The sequence below is a fragment of the Triticum urartu genome, chromosome 2A (genome assembly GCF_056163025.1).
Source record: "Triticum urartu cultivar PI428250 chromosome 2A, HENAU_Tu73, whole genome shotgun sequence".
Classification (NCBI taxonomy): domain Eukaryota; kingdom Viridiplantae; phylum Streptophyta; class Magnoliopsida; order Poales; family Poaceae; genus Triticum; species Triticum urartu.
Window position 1 is genome coordinate 649,425,937 of NC_141874.1, and position 14,990 is coordinate 649,440,926.

Here is a 14,990-nt window from a genome sequence, read left to right on the forward strand (position 1 = left end):
CTGGCTTGGTCACGCCGTGGGCCGCAGGCAGGCAAGTCTGGGGACCCCTGTTCCCAGGACACCGACAGTAGCCCCCGGGCCCAAGGTGCGCTCGGGCTTGGCTTCGCGGTGAAGCCAAGGACCAAGTACAAAGCGCCGTGGGCCCCAAAAGCCCGCGGCCTCGATTGACGCATGGTGGATGATTGGACGTGGGCGTCTACGCCTCCGTGGCACTCCTCCGCCACTTCTTCTCGTTGCATCTCAGCGGTCCCCGGGAGAACTCAGGGTGCATGGGTTTCTAGGCCGTGGCTGCGACGGCAGGCGCGGGGATCGACTTCGAGGTCCCTTCATCCACGAGCGAGTTCCGTACGCGATGGGTGTTTGTTGACGCAGGCATGCTCAACCCTCTGCTCCAAGCTCCGGTGGGGCCTGCTATTCCAAACTCCGGCTGGGGTCATCAGAAGCTCACGAGCACCTGCCTTGCCCCTGTCTGGGCCAGGCTGAGGTGGTTGAAGGACGTTGGCGTGACTGCGCCCATGGTGGTAAGGGAGTTCGTCAGGCCTCGAGTTGCTCCTCTCCAGCGCCACTCTCGCCCGATGTGGGATTTGCTCAGCAGACAGGACAACATGAGGTTTCAGGAGGAGGGGCTTCCTCTCGCTGCGCGGTAGACAGTGCTCACGGTCCTATCAGGTGTCCCTCTGCCAGACGAGATGCCCAGGAACAGCTGCATGTTGTACCGCTGGGAGAACAAAGCCACATTTGGCGCGAACATGCCTTCCTTTGATGAGTGGGGGCTGCGCCCAGTCGGCTTCGTGGGGCCCCACGAGGACCCCGTCATCGTGGTGCCCTTCTTCGCCGCCGGTGCCGGGCTCGCCCCAAGTGACGGTGCGGGGGAGCGAGCTGCGACGAAGGCCGGCAGCTCAGGTGCTGAGGAGCACATGCTGGGTGGTGATCCGGAGGCGTCGTCCTCGGGGGCCTGCGACCCCCCTCCTGAGGCGTCGGTTGCCGGGGAGATGCGACATGCGGCTCCTGAGGCTGAGGCTCCACGAGCCTCGGGAGGTCGCAATGGGAAGGAGCTGGGTTTTTCGTCTCAGTCAGGCTCCCCTGAGGCCATCCCTCTTGGGTCTTCTTCGGCTCCGCCGCGCACCAGCCGTCACGTCCAGCGCTTCGGTCGCCTTTGTGTGGACTTCGAGGAGCTCCGCAAGAGGAAGGGATCCCCTAGCGAAGCAACATCTTCAGGTCGTTGAAGCGACGGAAGTACATCGCTATTGACACGTAAGTATCTTGTCGCCGTGGCTTTCTGCGTGTGCTCTTATTATCCGGACGCATGTCCTCCAGGGCTCCTTCTGCTGAAGTTGTTGCGTCTTCCGAGGGGGGCCTCCTCCTTCATCAAATTCCCCGTCGGCATTGAGCGTTCATGGCCCGCTTGCTGCCCCTGGAGCAGGGGCGGTCGGAAGGGCATCCCCGCCCTTGGGACATGCTGAGTCCGTGGTTTGGCCGCCCCTCGCCCACGGTCTGGTGTGGGGCTTGGCGGGCGTGCCCAAGACTCCTCCTCTGCTCATGAGCAGTCGCGGGCTGACCTCGGTCTTCGGCTCCTCTTCAAGCAGCGAGCCTCGATCAGCTAGGGCTCCTCATGAGGATGGGCTGGCGTCAGGCACGGTGCCAGCCCCCAGCCCCCAACAGGGAGGTGGCGCGCCACTTGATGCTCCACCCGCAGCCTCCGAGATGGAGGACGAGGCGGGTTGAGCATTCAAGCTCGAGCGCAGGCGCAGCGTAGTCCGTCACGAGCTCTTCCAGGAGGCGATGGGCGCGATGAGCCGCCTCAGTGAAGAGCTTGCTGGTGTCGACTCGCGTCTTGAGGCTGAAGGTCTTCGGTTGGTGGAGGAGCGGTGCAAGCTGTGAGTGGCCATCAACCTTGGTCGCTATCAGTGCGACCTCGAGAACGCGAAGGCCGAGGCATCCCTCAAGATTGCCAATGAGGCCCGCTCACGAGCTTTGGAAGAAGCTCGCGAGGCCAATTGCCGCCGGGAGGCTGCGGAGGAGCGCGCATGGGGGCTTCAGGCCTGGAGCGTGTCCCTTGAGCAGCAGGTGGAGGCGCGCAGGGCCACTCTTGCATCGCTGAGGGGGACGCTTGCGGAGGAAGAGGAGGCCCGGCAGCGTGAGGAGACGCTGGCCCTGGAAGCCGTTGAGCGCAGCCTCGAGCTTGAGTGACTGGAGACGAGGGAGCATCAAGTCACCCAAGCAGAAGATGCCGTCGGGGTCCGCAAAGCCGGAGTCGAGGAGGAGATCAACCGCCGGGTGGCCGAGGTTCGCACAGATCTGGAAGGCAGGTATGACTTGAAGCTAAAGCTCGCTGGTCAGGAGGGTGCGGGCAGGGTCGCCACCCTCAGGCCTAGGTTGGACGAGGCCGAGAGGCGTGCGGAGGCCATAGCCGCCGCCCTGGTCACGGCGCAGGCAGACTTGGCCTCCGCCCGCGCCGAGCTGCTTTCCCTCTGGAAACGAGTTGACGACGCCGAGACCGTCGCACGGCAAAACAGGGAGGAAGTGCTCCAACACCGAACGCTGGAGCGCGAGCATGCACCTATGCTTCAAGACCTTCGGAACAAGGCCAACACCGCCCTAGGTTATATCTGCGACGAGAACGCCCCGGCCCCTCACTCGAACGACTACGCCAGCCACCTGATCTTCTTCACCGAGGTGGTGACGCGCCTGGAGGCTCAATCTGCCAGAGCTCAGCAGCTTGTGGAGGAGAGGGGTCGTGGCCTGCTTCAGCGTGCCTTCTCCCGTGTCTTCAGCCATCTTCTGAATGCCGACCCCGACTTCGACTTCGACGCCGCCATTACCCCCGTATCCACGGCCGTCCAGGGCAACCTGGCGCATTGGGTAGAGTACCATGTTGATGCGTTGGTCAGGGCCTTCACCTTGGAGGATGACGCGGTGGTGGTCGTCGCGGATGAAGGTGACGTGGTCAATGACGGTGATGGGGGCGTCATCGACGGCGGCGGCGATATCGACGAAGATGATGACAACGCGAGTGACGCGTCTGCGGGTGATGTAGCGAGTGATATCTCTGGCTGATCACATGTTTACCTGTTGTTTCATCCTGCACGCAAAACTCGGGCGTGGCCCTTGGAAGACTTTGTAATAGCATTTTGAGAGGGGGAGCCCCTCGTGTAAGTAAATTGTAGGTTTTACTTTCCTATGCGATGTGGGTATGTGTCCTCGTGAGCTCGTGAAGCTGGGGGTGAGCCTCCCGACGTGGTTTACCTTAGTCAGCGCCAACTTAGGGCTGGTCGTGAGATGACGAGTTCCTGAGAATCCTGCGGAGCTTATCGCCCCGTATGAGAGGGCCCCGTAAGAGGTGAGCACCAGGCGCAGTGCTAGCGCGTGCTTGACGAGCGTGCGCTCTGCGCGGTCCGGCTCGCGAGGAGCTTTGCGAGGGAAAGGTGATGGACATGAGTCCCAAACCAAACGAGATCTAGAAGGCAAGAAACGGCTCGAACGAGAAAAGGCACCCCTCGCGCGCATCGATAAAAATTCAGCTTCAACTTAAATCCAGATCCAGAAAGCAAAGCCACAGAAAGAGAGATCCAAAGCAAAAGGCCGCGTCTGGCACCTAGTCTAGTCTTTGGGTCTTCAAGTCTTCTCACCAGCGCGGAGCTAAGTGCTACCACTAGGTGTGGGAGGGAGCCCCAGGGCCTGAGGACGGCGCTCCTAAGACTCCGGGGCGTGTACATCCCCAACTCATTATTACATGAGAGTGTCATGGGCGGCGAGCTTCACAGCCACCGGGCCTTCTTCATAGGTACCGGTGTTGCTTCATATCGCCAGTCGAGGGGCCCGCCTTGCGCCACCCTCGACCTCCTTTGAGCCGACCGGTCACCAGGACGACACAAAGGAGGGAAACGGGACGCCAGCGGTTCCCTCGGCGACCATGGGTCCTCTGCCGGGGGAAGGGTTGTCGAAGCCACCCCGGCAGAGGGCCTACCTCTGGGTCCCTAGTTTCGTGTGCCTTGGGGAGGGGCCTTGCTCCTGGCTCCCTCCCGGCGGCCCACAACGTGTCTCCCTTGTTGGAACGGGTGCCACCGTGCCAGGGTCGTCGATCGACGCTGCAACCTGATTCATCTGCAGCCCATGGTTAGCATAAGCTTGTTCCTGAGAGATTAGCGGTACCCTGTAGTTGTCGTTGTCGGCGCAATCGTTGTGGCTCTCCGTTGGTTCTTGGAAGGCTTCGACTCCTAGCGCCCTCTTCCCAATCTTCTCCAATGAACGAGCCAGGGTTGTCCTCTGGTGCGTAGGTCCATCATGCGGGGCACGTAGGCTTCCGGGGCCGTCACCCCGAACACCTCGCCCTGGTGTCCCACGCTCCATGTTGCTCGACCCATGGTGGCGCCCTGGGGATGACTGTACGGCATCCGGCTGGGACCATGGGGGGGCGACACTTGCGCCCGTGCCCGCCGCGGGTGGCATGGGGGAGTCGGAGCCCCCTACGCCGCCGGCCATGCTAATGTTGACAAAGCCCCCGGGCGTAGTTGATGGCGCGCTGATGTGGTAAGGTTCGCCGCGCGGCCCAGCAGTGGCTTGGGGAGGAAGTCGGTAGCAGAAGGGTGGTGCTCCCGACGCCGCTGCGTCCAGCAGCTCGGCAACACGCTCCAGAAGTGTGTCTCGACCGCTTTCCATCAGCCTGCACTGCAGCAGCTCCCTTGCCACGGTGAGCGCTGCCCGCATGTTTGCTTGCTCCCGCCGTGAGTGCGGTGCCGTTGCTGCGGCATGGCTCGCCGCTCTTGCGGCGGCCCGTACCTGCCGTGGGGTGAGGGTGGACGACGCCTGGCCATGCCGCCCGCGCCCGGCGGAGTTTGGCGGCGCCCGTGCCGCCTGGAGTGCGGGGTCGAGACCTTCATGGGCAGGCGGCGCTGCCCGGGCTGGCCAGGCTGCCCAGCGGCCGGAGCCGGCCCTGAGTCGCCGGACATCATGGCAGAGGAGCATTGACGAGCTGGCTGGTGGAGGAGGAGCTCCGGCGCACCCCTACCTAGCGCGCCAAATGTCGGATGTGGGGTTCCGGCAAACCCTTAAGGTTCGAACACTAGGGTGCGCGCGAAGTCTTTCCTTCCTACCAATCTACGCCCTAGCTCGCTAAGATCTCGCGGACGAACTCGACGAACTCGCAACACAGAAAGACACGAGGTTTATACTGGTTCGGGCCACCGTTGTGGTGTAATACCCTACTCCAGTGTGGTGGTGGTGGATTGCCTCTAGGGCTGATGATGAGCAGTACAAGGAAAGAACAGCCTCCTTAGGTTGAGGTGTTCTTGTGAGTAGGCTCTCGATCGGGTTGGATCAAGCTGAGGTGAGATGAGATGATCCCTCAGATCGTCCCCGATCCTCTCTCATCCCCCTCTACTATGGTGGTTAGCTCTACTTATATAGGCCCTAGTCCTCTTCCCAAATATCGAGCGGGAAGGGAGCCAACAATGGCGGGCCAATTTGAAGGGGGCAGCTAGTAGCTATCCTGACAAAAGTGGTCTTCTCCTACGAAAAGCTCTGGTGGTGACGCCGTCTTGGGCTCCACGATGACCTCCGTCTGGCCGTCCTTCTGGTCTTGGTCTCGTTGCACCAATATAGCAACCTTTGCCTGATGCCTCGGCACTCTTCGCCTGCGCTGGCCTACTTAGCACCAAAGAGGAAACAAGGACGCTGCGCGCGCTGGCGCCCGCCTGGTGTCGTGCGTCATGGCTCACGTCACGAAGGCCTCGTGAGGTTTGCCCCACCTTGATATCTCCGCTCCTCGTGAGCCTGCCTGGCTAGGCCACTCCAGAGGAGGTCTTGCGCCGTCCGCCTCGCGTGGCTTGGACCCTCGCGAGGGTCTTGGATGCCTTGTTGATGAAGATGGGCCGTACGGCCTGCTGGCTTGGTCACGCCGCGGGCCGCAGGCAGGCAAATCTGGGGACCCCCTTTCCCAGGATGCCAACAAGAAGAGAACACTTTTAGTGCCCAGTCCAACCATGAAAGATAATTTAATAAAACGATATGAAACTTATTTGAAAGCTTCAAAAATAGAAATGGAACCTGAAAGAAATAGTACTTAAAGCCGGAATAGAAAAGTAGCGAAACACTGTGATGGAAAAAATAATGAAACATGTAAAAATACGACGAAACACACATGTAATAGTTTCGTATAAGTTTCAATATGGTTTCATAATTTTATTTTTGTTTGTATTCAAAAATGTTCAAATTTGATCTTGTTTCACAGATTTAAATATTGTGAATATACACTAATATTCAAACTGTTTGTCAATCGGATATTTGGTTCGAAAGCTAAAATTTGTACAAATTATATAATCAAATTGAAAAGTGTGGGTGGGTGGGATGTAACTCTGTTGTGGGTTGGTTCAAAAAATGTCATACTACCTTTTAACTACAAAATATACGGATGGGAACGTTTGGCTCTCGGGTGTAATTACACCTGAATTTAAAAACAAAATTAGTAATTAGTAAGAAAGTAAAAAAAACTGAAACTTTTTGCAAACAAAGTAGATTTATTGTTGCACCCGTCTATAAACTTTCACGAAGAAATGACTTTCATGTTGTTGTGGACGTAAAGAAACTAATTTGTTGCTATATACGTCATAGTGTCCACACTATTGGCAGAGAATATTTGTCATATTTGTCAGAATATTTTTGTACGCCAGAAACGACATCTCAAGTTTTTCTTTTGACGTGAAGCTCAAGTTTGTTGGTTGGAACGTTTTGACGTTTTTATGAATTTTCAAAAAATAAAATACGTAACCAGGTGTAAATACGGACCATGTTCCAAAGGGCATTTTCCCAAAACATACCCTCTAGTCAATTTGTTGTTGACCTCCTCGCTAGCTGTCTCACAGGTCATAGAGAGAAGATAGTATGGTGTACATAGGTCACACAATCCATAGTACAGCAATACATAATATGTATCCCATACGTGTACATGCACATAAGGTGTGCATGAAGGACCCTGGTAGAAACCGGTTCCGCTAGAAAATCCTTATCCCCACTAGTCAGTCTTATTGCCAACATGTATCTTTTTTTGGCAAACAATAATCTTCAAAGAGAGGGGAAGTGCTAACTGAAGTAAGCAAAGCCCTTAGAGAAAGAGCATAGATCGTGACAAAAATCCACAATGGTTGTGTTGATCTGCATGAAGAGACTGCCTTTGAAATCATAAAGTACTTTTACTCCACTAGGAACGGACTGAATAGTGATTCTTTGCGCTTTTTGCCAGGACAAATACGTCTTAGTCCTAGCTAATCTGCCGAATAAACGAAGATACTATCAAATTAGTCGTGCAGTTCAACCAACCGAAGTTTTGATTGAATTTTCAAACCAACCAAATTTATGGCAAATTTGTATTCTATTTCTTCAGGCCAACTCCACCGCGCGACCCCATTTTGTCCGGTCCCGTCCGTTTGGGGTAAAACGGACAAATGGGGCGGCCCAGCGCGCGACGGCCCGGATTCATCTGGTCCGTTTTGTGTACGGGCCGACCCATTTCGAGCGCAAATTTGCGCCGGGTTTGGGTCGCCGCGGACAGCGAACGGACGCTTCGAACCTTCGCGTCGAGGCCATGTGGCAGGCGGCCAACTACCTCCCACCCGCCAACATAAATGCGCATGGGCGGGTGGCCCCACCTGTCATCCGCACAGCGAAGGGTCGCCGTCCTTCTTAAATGGGAGGCCGTGGACCGGTCGTCGTCCACAGTTCCCACTCCGGCCCCTCTCTGCCCCCTCGAAACCCGACACCCTCGAAACCCTTGCCGCTCCCCGTAGTCGATCTCGCCGGCTGGCTGCAGCCATGGGCCTTTGGAAGCACAACCGCAAGGGGAAGCACGACCGCGAGGCCGGCACCTCCTCGGGACGCCGCCGCGGCTTCGTTAAGAAGGAGGAGCCCGCATCACCGCCGCGCTCCTCCATTCGAGCCCCCTCGCCTGTCCCCTTCACTATCGCTTCTAGGGCCGCCGGCGAGCGCAACCGGCGGTACCTGGCCGTGGATGTGTGCTGGCGGTATTGGGAGACGAGGACGTTGGTCCCGTCGAGCGACGTGCACCTCCCCAACAACTGGCACCTCTCCGCGGACCGGGTCCCCATCCCGCCGGTGCCAGCGAGCGGCCGTGCCCGGTGCGATGAGATCGAGCGTTGCCGCCGCCTCCTCCCCGACGACCTATTCGACGGCGAGAGGTACGCCCCCGACTCCGTCCTGTGGGACACTTGGCTCCAGGACGAGCATGACGTGCGGCGCGCGTCCTACTTCGTCGGCACGGTGTCGAGGCCGCGGCGGCCACGTCGGGAGGTGCGCGGGCGTACGCGGGTGCGCGGCCTGACGCCCACGCCGTCGTCTTCCCCATCTCCGTCACCACCTCCACCTCCACCTCCTCGCATGACAGCGGAGGAGGAGGCCCGGCTCATGGCCCGTGTCATGGAGGACTCCATGCCCGTGTCATGGAGGACTCCATGCACATGCACGGTGAGCGCCAATGGCCGGGCCTCAAGGAGACGATGGCCCTGTCTGCAGCCGGCAACGTCGCCATCCCCGAGCTGCAGATGCTGCCGAAGGAGGAGGTGATGGAGGAGCCGCCGGTGGCCGCCTTCCACCTGGGCCTCGTTGGCCATGGGTGGAGCTGGTCCTGCACAGCGAAGCAGATGGCGGCCGCCGTGGGGGGCAACTGGTGCCCCACGCCGCCGCGGTCGCCGGAGCGCAACGCCTCGCCTCAGGAGGAGGTGGTGCAGGCACCGGCCACCTTCCAGCCCGCCGCCCCCGTGCACCGTGGACCGTCGGCCCATCTCTGGACGCCGCCGGACTACGTCAACCTCTGCAGCTACGAAGACGACACCGGCGGCCACTGAAGATGGCGACGGCGACGACCAGGGCATGGACGGGCACGACAGCAGTGCGCAGGCGGCTTTTTTTATTTTGTTTTTATGTTAATTATGGAACTGTACCGTTTAAGTGCGGCATTAAACTGGACCGTTTTGTGGCCGTGACCTTTATATATGTTTTAAGTTTTTTTAAGTGCGTTAATTTACCTTTTTAGACATTTTATTTAAGTTTTTTGTTTTTTTAATCACGTCCACCCCAGACATGATTTGGGATGCGGATGTACGCTGGGCACACCCACAACCCAACAGACAAACGCGGACATGGCCGAACACATCACCGCCCCAAATGGACAAAATCCGGTCAAATTGGACGTTCGTTTAGGGTCGTGCAATGGAGTTGCCCTCAGTACCCTATTCGGTATGGATAGCAAGTAGCAAGCACAAGCCCTGCCTCTGAACATTGACAGCCGACAAACTTCCCCCGAGTGTGCCGCGGATCGAGAGGATCTGGGAAATGCGCCAAGCTAGTGCACATAGGCCACACCTTTCTTCTAGAAGCTTTAGATAATCGATGAATGATTCGGTGAGGTCAGATCGATAGGTTCCCATGGACCAGCGGTCACGAAATGAGAGGATGGCGAGTGGTTGTCACGGCAGCACATTCCGAACATTGGTCGTGTGGTGTAAGTTGCGATGACACACGAGGCCGACAGCCAACCATATGCTGTACTGCGTCCCGACCGGAGCTTCTGTGATGGATGCAACTTTTCCATTCAGTTCACCCCGCGTCTACAGAGAAACAAGAATGACAGCATGAAAGACCGACCGCCCGCCCATGATCTCGAATTAACCCAAGCTGGAGTTCAGGACCAGAATTTACTTGGGGCGCTTTGCCGGGGGAGAAGAAAAGAAGGGGATGCAGCTAGCACCCGCTACAAGACAGACAGTACACTGTTGTCCAACTCAAGTTGATTGCACGGTCGACACAACGACCAAAGCCCCAGCCGCGCCCATGCTGCGTACTACTCCGGTATACGTACTTGCACCATGTGGCGAGCTCAGACGGCGTGGGCGCCCTGCAGGGGCGTCCACACGCCCGAGCTACGGCCCGCGTCGCCGTCCTCGGCTGGCCTGCCCTGCGCCATGGGCCGGAACGGCAGGCCCGCCGTGCCGGGCGCCTGCATGAGGTCGAGCGTGACGTGCCCCGCCCCCGCCGGAAGAGGAGCTCCCTGGTCGTGGCCTGGCGGGGCCTGCTGGTGCGCTTGGTGCCAGGCGGGCGCCATCTCTGCCGCGGCCGGCCGGGCGGCCGAGCGCTGGGGGAAGAAGTGGCACGCCAGGAGCGCCGCGCGGTTCTCGGCGATGAGCTCGTCCAGCGCGGCGCTGCTGGAGCGGGCGGAGAATGCGTCGCCGGGCGTCGTCGGGACTAGCCAGGGGGCGGCTCTGGCCGATGACAGAAGAGAGAGAGCACCAGCCGGGGACGTCGGCAGGCCGCCGTACGGCGCGAAGCCGTGCACCAACGACGCCACCCCTGCAACAATTAAGCGAGCTTATTAGTTGCATGCAAACTACTGTATATATACCGAAAGATAGACTCCTTCCTTGCTAGTGCAGATCAGGCTACGAGACGCACGATGTCCAGTTGTGTTTTGAACTGCAAAATCCAAAAGGTTTCGGCATGTTTGTGAGTTCGTCCTCGTCATTTGCGCTGGAAATTAACTCGAGTGCTACCTAGACGGCTACCAGGTTGGTCTGCACCAGTAGACGATGACTGCAGCTTTTATCCACAGACATCACAAAAACCCTAGTGAAACACGACATGTACGTACGTGTAAAGGTGGGAATCAAGATTTGGTCACTGTTTCGCCAACCTGATGCAAGGTGATTCTCCTCCTCAGTGACTTGTGGGAAACTAAATAACTGCAGGATTACCAAGCTTCGTATCACATGTACCGTGTGAAAGAACACGCTGATGCAGGTCTGGCCCTTCTCCAACTGTTCCAGGATACCTTATCTGTCGAAAACCAGGAGCGCCGGGACATTATTCTGTTTTTTTTTTCAGATTCGCTTATTTTCATGCTTAGTATCATAGTATGAAGATGCACAGCAGCTTCCCGCAAGAAAAAAAAAGAAGAAAAAGAAGAAGAAGCACAGTAGCTGAAGAAGTTTTGTCAGGATGACGTCCGTGATCTTAATTTGATTCGCGCACATTGATCATTGTTCCAACACAGGAGCATACAGCCTATCCCACTGTGTTATAATTGGAATGACTATGGCTCGGTCGACTTAGAAATAGTTACTTTTTGGTCAGCCGTTGGTAATAATCAGATCAAAATTGCCTATCCCTTTGGTAATTTCAGAAATCTTGAAGTGTGATAAGGTTGTTCTGGTAGTTGCTTAGAAATACTTGTTTCTCAATCGAAACTGCAAAATGATAATACCATAGGATCTTAATAATCACCTATCTTTGTGTATGTCCAAGCATAGAATAAGCATGTTGGTTTACAATGTTTCCTGCTTGCGCTTCCCAAGTGGGATCTTTGCGGCCATTGCTTTGGGAGCAAATTGAACGTTGTAGGTGTTTCTAACAACAAGGAGACCTTTTTTTTGCTCTGTAGGAAAAGTAGAGAAAAAACATAGGAACAACAAATTTTCCTTTGGTGGCAATGGCATCCATTTGATTCAAAGGAACGAGGCAAAGAAAAACAATAGGGGTTCTCACTTAACCTCGTGATTACTAGCTACATTTCTCTTCGGGACTCTTTTTAGAACATTTTTTACATGAAGAATCAGAAAAGTGTTGGCGAAATAGCATGAGAAATTTATATTTAGTTGTGGTCTAACTTTGATTTGACCATGTTTATTAGGATGTCTCTGTATTTCCTATTCCCCCGAATCAGACACACAAATCCACAAAGTTATAGTGTTTTGTTGTTCATATACATTCCTAGCAAGGAGGCGCGAAAAGAAATCGATGACGTGCAGAAGTATTATTTATAAAGCTGTTAGACAAACTATTTCCTCAGTTCACAAATATAGAATGTTCTAACTTTTTTGTGAATCAAATGTGTATAGTCTAAATTGAAATATCTAAAACATCTTATATTTGTGAACGAGGGAGTGGTGTCCATATATTATTGGACTTGAATCGTTTGTTTATCCATTATCTATATACCTAAACTCTAAACCCATTCTTTATATCGAATTAATTTCAATCAACTACATAAGGAAAAGACCCTGATTAACTATATAAGGAAAATCGGTATTTACTTCGAAGCAACTTCGAAGTCCACATGCATCAGTGATTTACAAAGTATAACGAATAACACTGTTTGTGTACACGATGTATGCTAGCACGGTACAGAGAGCACTTGAACTTTAGAGACAAGCAGAGCAGACTCTAAGTCTGAACTCTGAAGATCAGGGAAAGTACGTATACCATACTATACGCCAGGCTAACTAAAGTAAGCGCGACTACATATTTGATCGGCACCAGTTAACTGATTCGCCTGTTAATGATATTATTACTGTCTGCAGATCCTCACCAGCAATTATACCTTGATACTAAACCCTAAAAAGATCTCCTGATCCCACACAGCTAACAACTGGAGTAGTACAAACTTTGTACTACAAAGAGTATCTTCGAAGCCGTGGCGCATTTTCCTCTTGACAGTAGTACGACCGCTACTACGCTAGGTATGTATTCCTATATGTAACTGTATGGGTTTGACCGAGTACCTTCAGAATCTGGCCGTCTTTTTGTACTGCCTCTAGGCCATATCTCCAATGCACAGTGCCCTTAATAAGTCACCATTCTGGTAGTAGTATAACGCACAAATGGTGTACATAGTACTACACTGTACTAGCATCTATCACTAACCGTATATCGATGCCATTTCTTCAATAACTAGCGCCAGTACGTTACTGAATACCCAACAGTGGCGTGCGGCATCGCAGCCACTGTCGTGTGGCCAACAGCCGCTGGGGCGCTCCTGTACGTGGTCATATGCACGGTCGGCCTTGCATGCCAGTGCCAAGCTAGCCAGCACGGCCTACCCAAGCGGGCAGAGGCAGGGCGCGTAAATGCGCACATTAAATCGCGAGTGTTTATTTGCTTTGCTGCACCCGTCTCACGCATCCCGAGAGCTTTTTTCGTGTCCCTACGCGCACCTGCTGCAGATCTCCCCTTGTTTCCCGGCATCAAACCACTCTACTCCCTCTTATCCCCTGCCGGTTTTGCTTAGTACTACTACTAAGAGTAGCTACTCCTGCGTCTATCAGCCGGCCTTAACGATGGTTCTTCTCTGTGTAATCACTCTTACCTGCCGTACTCTGTCACGCTGAGACCGCGCTAGAAGTCTAGAACAGCTCGCGCTAATGGAGGTGGGGGAGTAATGGCGTGGATTACCGTGTGCGTGCGCAGAGCCCCTGGCCATGGCGTCGCTGGCGTTGCTCTTCCGGCGCCGCTCGTTGTGGCCGGCAAGCCGCCGCCGGCAGCTCCGCTTGGCGTCGTCGAACTCCGCCATCGCGTGGAAGCTGCACGCATTGTATACGCAGAGCAGAGAGTCAACGCTAGCGCATGAGAGAGACTCCGCACGCACGTACGTACGAGTACGTGAAGTGTGGATCTAGCTACGGCTAGCACAAGTCGGGGGTGTGGGTAAGAAAGAATTCACGTACCGGCTGCATTGCTGGCAGAAGCGCTGCTCGGCGCCGTGCACGATGACCCTGGGCGCCTTGGAGTGCGCCTCGCACACCTTGTGCCGCCGGTGGTACTCCTTGGCCCCCGCCAGCGCCATGTGGCACCCTTCCACCTGGCACCTCGGCATGGCCGCCGTTGCCGCCGCCCCGGCCGCCTTCTCCTTCCTCTTGCCCTCCACCGCGGCACGCCCGCCGCCGCCTCCGCTCCCGTCGACCTGAGCCACAGCCACCTGGCCGCCGGGCAAGGAGCACGGGCGCTTCCCCAGCTTGAGGCTAGTGAGCTCCTGCTGCATGTGCTGCTGCTGCTGGCTAGCCACCCCCGGCGGCGGCAGGAAATGCTGCGGGTACGCAGCCGAGGCGGCGGGCGCCCACTGCACCCCGAGATCCCAGGCCAGTGTCGCTCTCGACCTAGCGTCGCCGTCTCCTTCCATGTCCTTGCTGCAACGGAACACGCGCGCCGTTCCTCCGGCCAGCAGGGAAACCCGCGGTGGCTAGGCTGAAACCGTTGCGGCCGGCAAGTAAACGAGCAAGTGGAAATGGCGGCGACGGCAGCGGCTCCTGCTGTAAGTAAGTACAGGCAGAGGTAGGTTATCCCACTGGCGCTTGGCGCTGGCGCAGATATAAAAGCTAGGAAAGGCCGCTCGCGAGGCGAAGCGAGCTCCCCGGGGAGGAGCAGCGCACTGGTGGCTGGTCTGGAAGGCACGGCAGCGCCGTACTGACAGGTGGGATCTGCCCGCTGGCAGGCAGCAGGAGTGTGCTCGTACTACGCCACTGTAGCCTGCTGCGAGTAGGCGGTGTACGACCCCGGCTCGTGACAGCGCAGGGCCCGTCGCCACATGGATGGGCGTCATTGAGGGGTTCAATCCGCGGCGGGACCCGGCCCCCATGAGGACATGACTGCCACCACCGCATCGAAAGCCGCGCGCGGCGCGACAACACGCACTGCTCCTCCTTCCTGGCCTCACCACCTGCCCGGCCTTTATTCACTGGGGGGTGGGACCACGTTATCCCCGGTCACGTCCCAGGCCCACCCGTCGGCGAGCGGCGTGGCAGCCTGGCGCGGGAAGCGAGGGTGGCGGCCCTCCCACTTGCACAAAGATGCCATATCCGGAACTGGACGCCACCATGCCCCGCGTACCAGCTTTACCACGCGCCCTCCCACTGGCCGGTGGGACAGGGTGAATCGGGCCCCACCTGTCATGGAGAGCAAGTTGAAAGCCGCCGTGACGGGGCGGTGAGGGGGAAAAAGCCTGCGCAGCAGAGCGGGGTGTACATGCATGCAGCGGGGCGGGCAGGGCGGGCCCGGTACGTGGCGTGGTCCGGCCTGGCAGTGTCAGTGGGCGTGGCGTGGCGGAGGCCCTATTGGCTGGGGAACGGGGGGTATGTCTGAGCTTTGGGGGAAATAATAGCGCCGTGCTGGGTGTTGGGGGCGCGACGCACGGGTACGGGTACGCCCAGTTTGGC

The 14,990-nt window shown here is 56.6% G+C and overlaps 1 protein-coding gene across 1 annotated transcript; it reads right to left on the reverse strand.

The window, feature by feature from the left end:
- Nucleotides 1–9,615: 9,615 nt before the first annotated feature.
- On the reverse strand, nucleotides 9,616–14,209 carry LOC125533872 (squamosa promoter-binding-like protein 7). Its single transcript, XM_048697202.2, has 3 exons — nucleotides 13,506–14,209; nucleotides 13,234–13,361; nucleotides 9,616–10,356 (listed from the first exon to the last, which is right to left on the reverse strand). The coding sequence occupies exons 1-3, from the start codon at nucleotides 13,955–13,957 to the stop codon at nucleotides 9,887–9,889; spliced, it is 1,050 nt and encodes a 349-aa protein (XP_048553159.2). The 5' UTR covers nucleotides 13,958–14,209; the 3' UTR covers nucleotides 9,616–9,886.
- Nucleotides 14,210–14,990: the final 781 nt, after the last annotated feature.

Bases quoted from the DNA above. Each gene is read 5' to 3' on its own strand.
- LOC125533872 (XM_048697202.2), bottom strand. From the start codon at position 13,957: ATGGAAGGAGACGGCGACGCTAGGTCGAGAGCGACACTGGCCTGGGAT. The intron at 13,362-13,505 runs GTACGTGAATTC...CAATGCGTGCAG, and splicing joins TTCTGCCAGCAATGCAGCCG to CTTCCACGCGATGGCGGAGT. The intron at 10,357-13,233 runs GTAATCCACGCC...TAATTGTTGCAG, and splicing joins GGGCTCTGCGCACGCACACG to GGGTGGCGTCGTTGGTGCAC.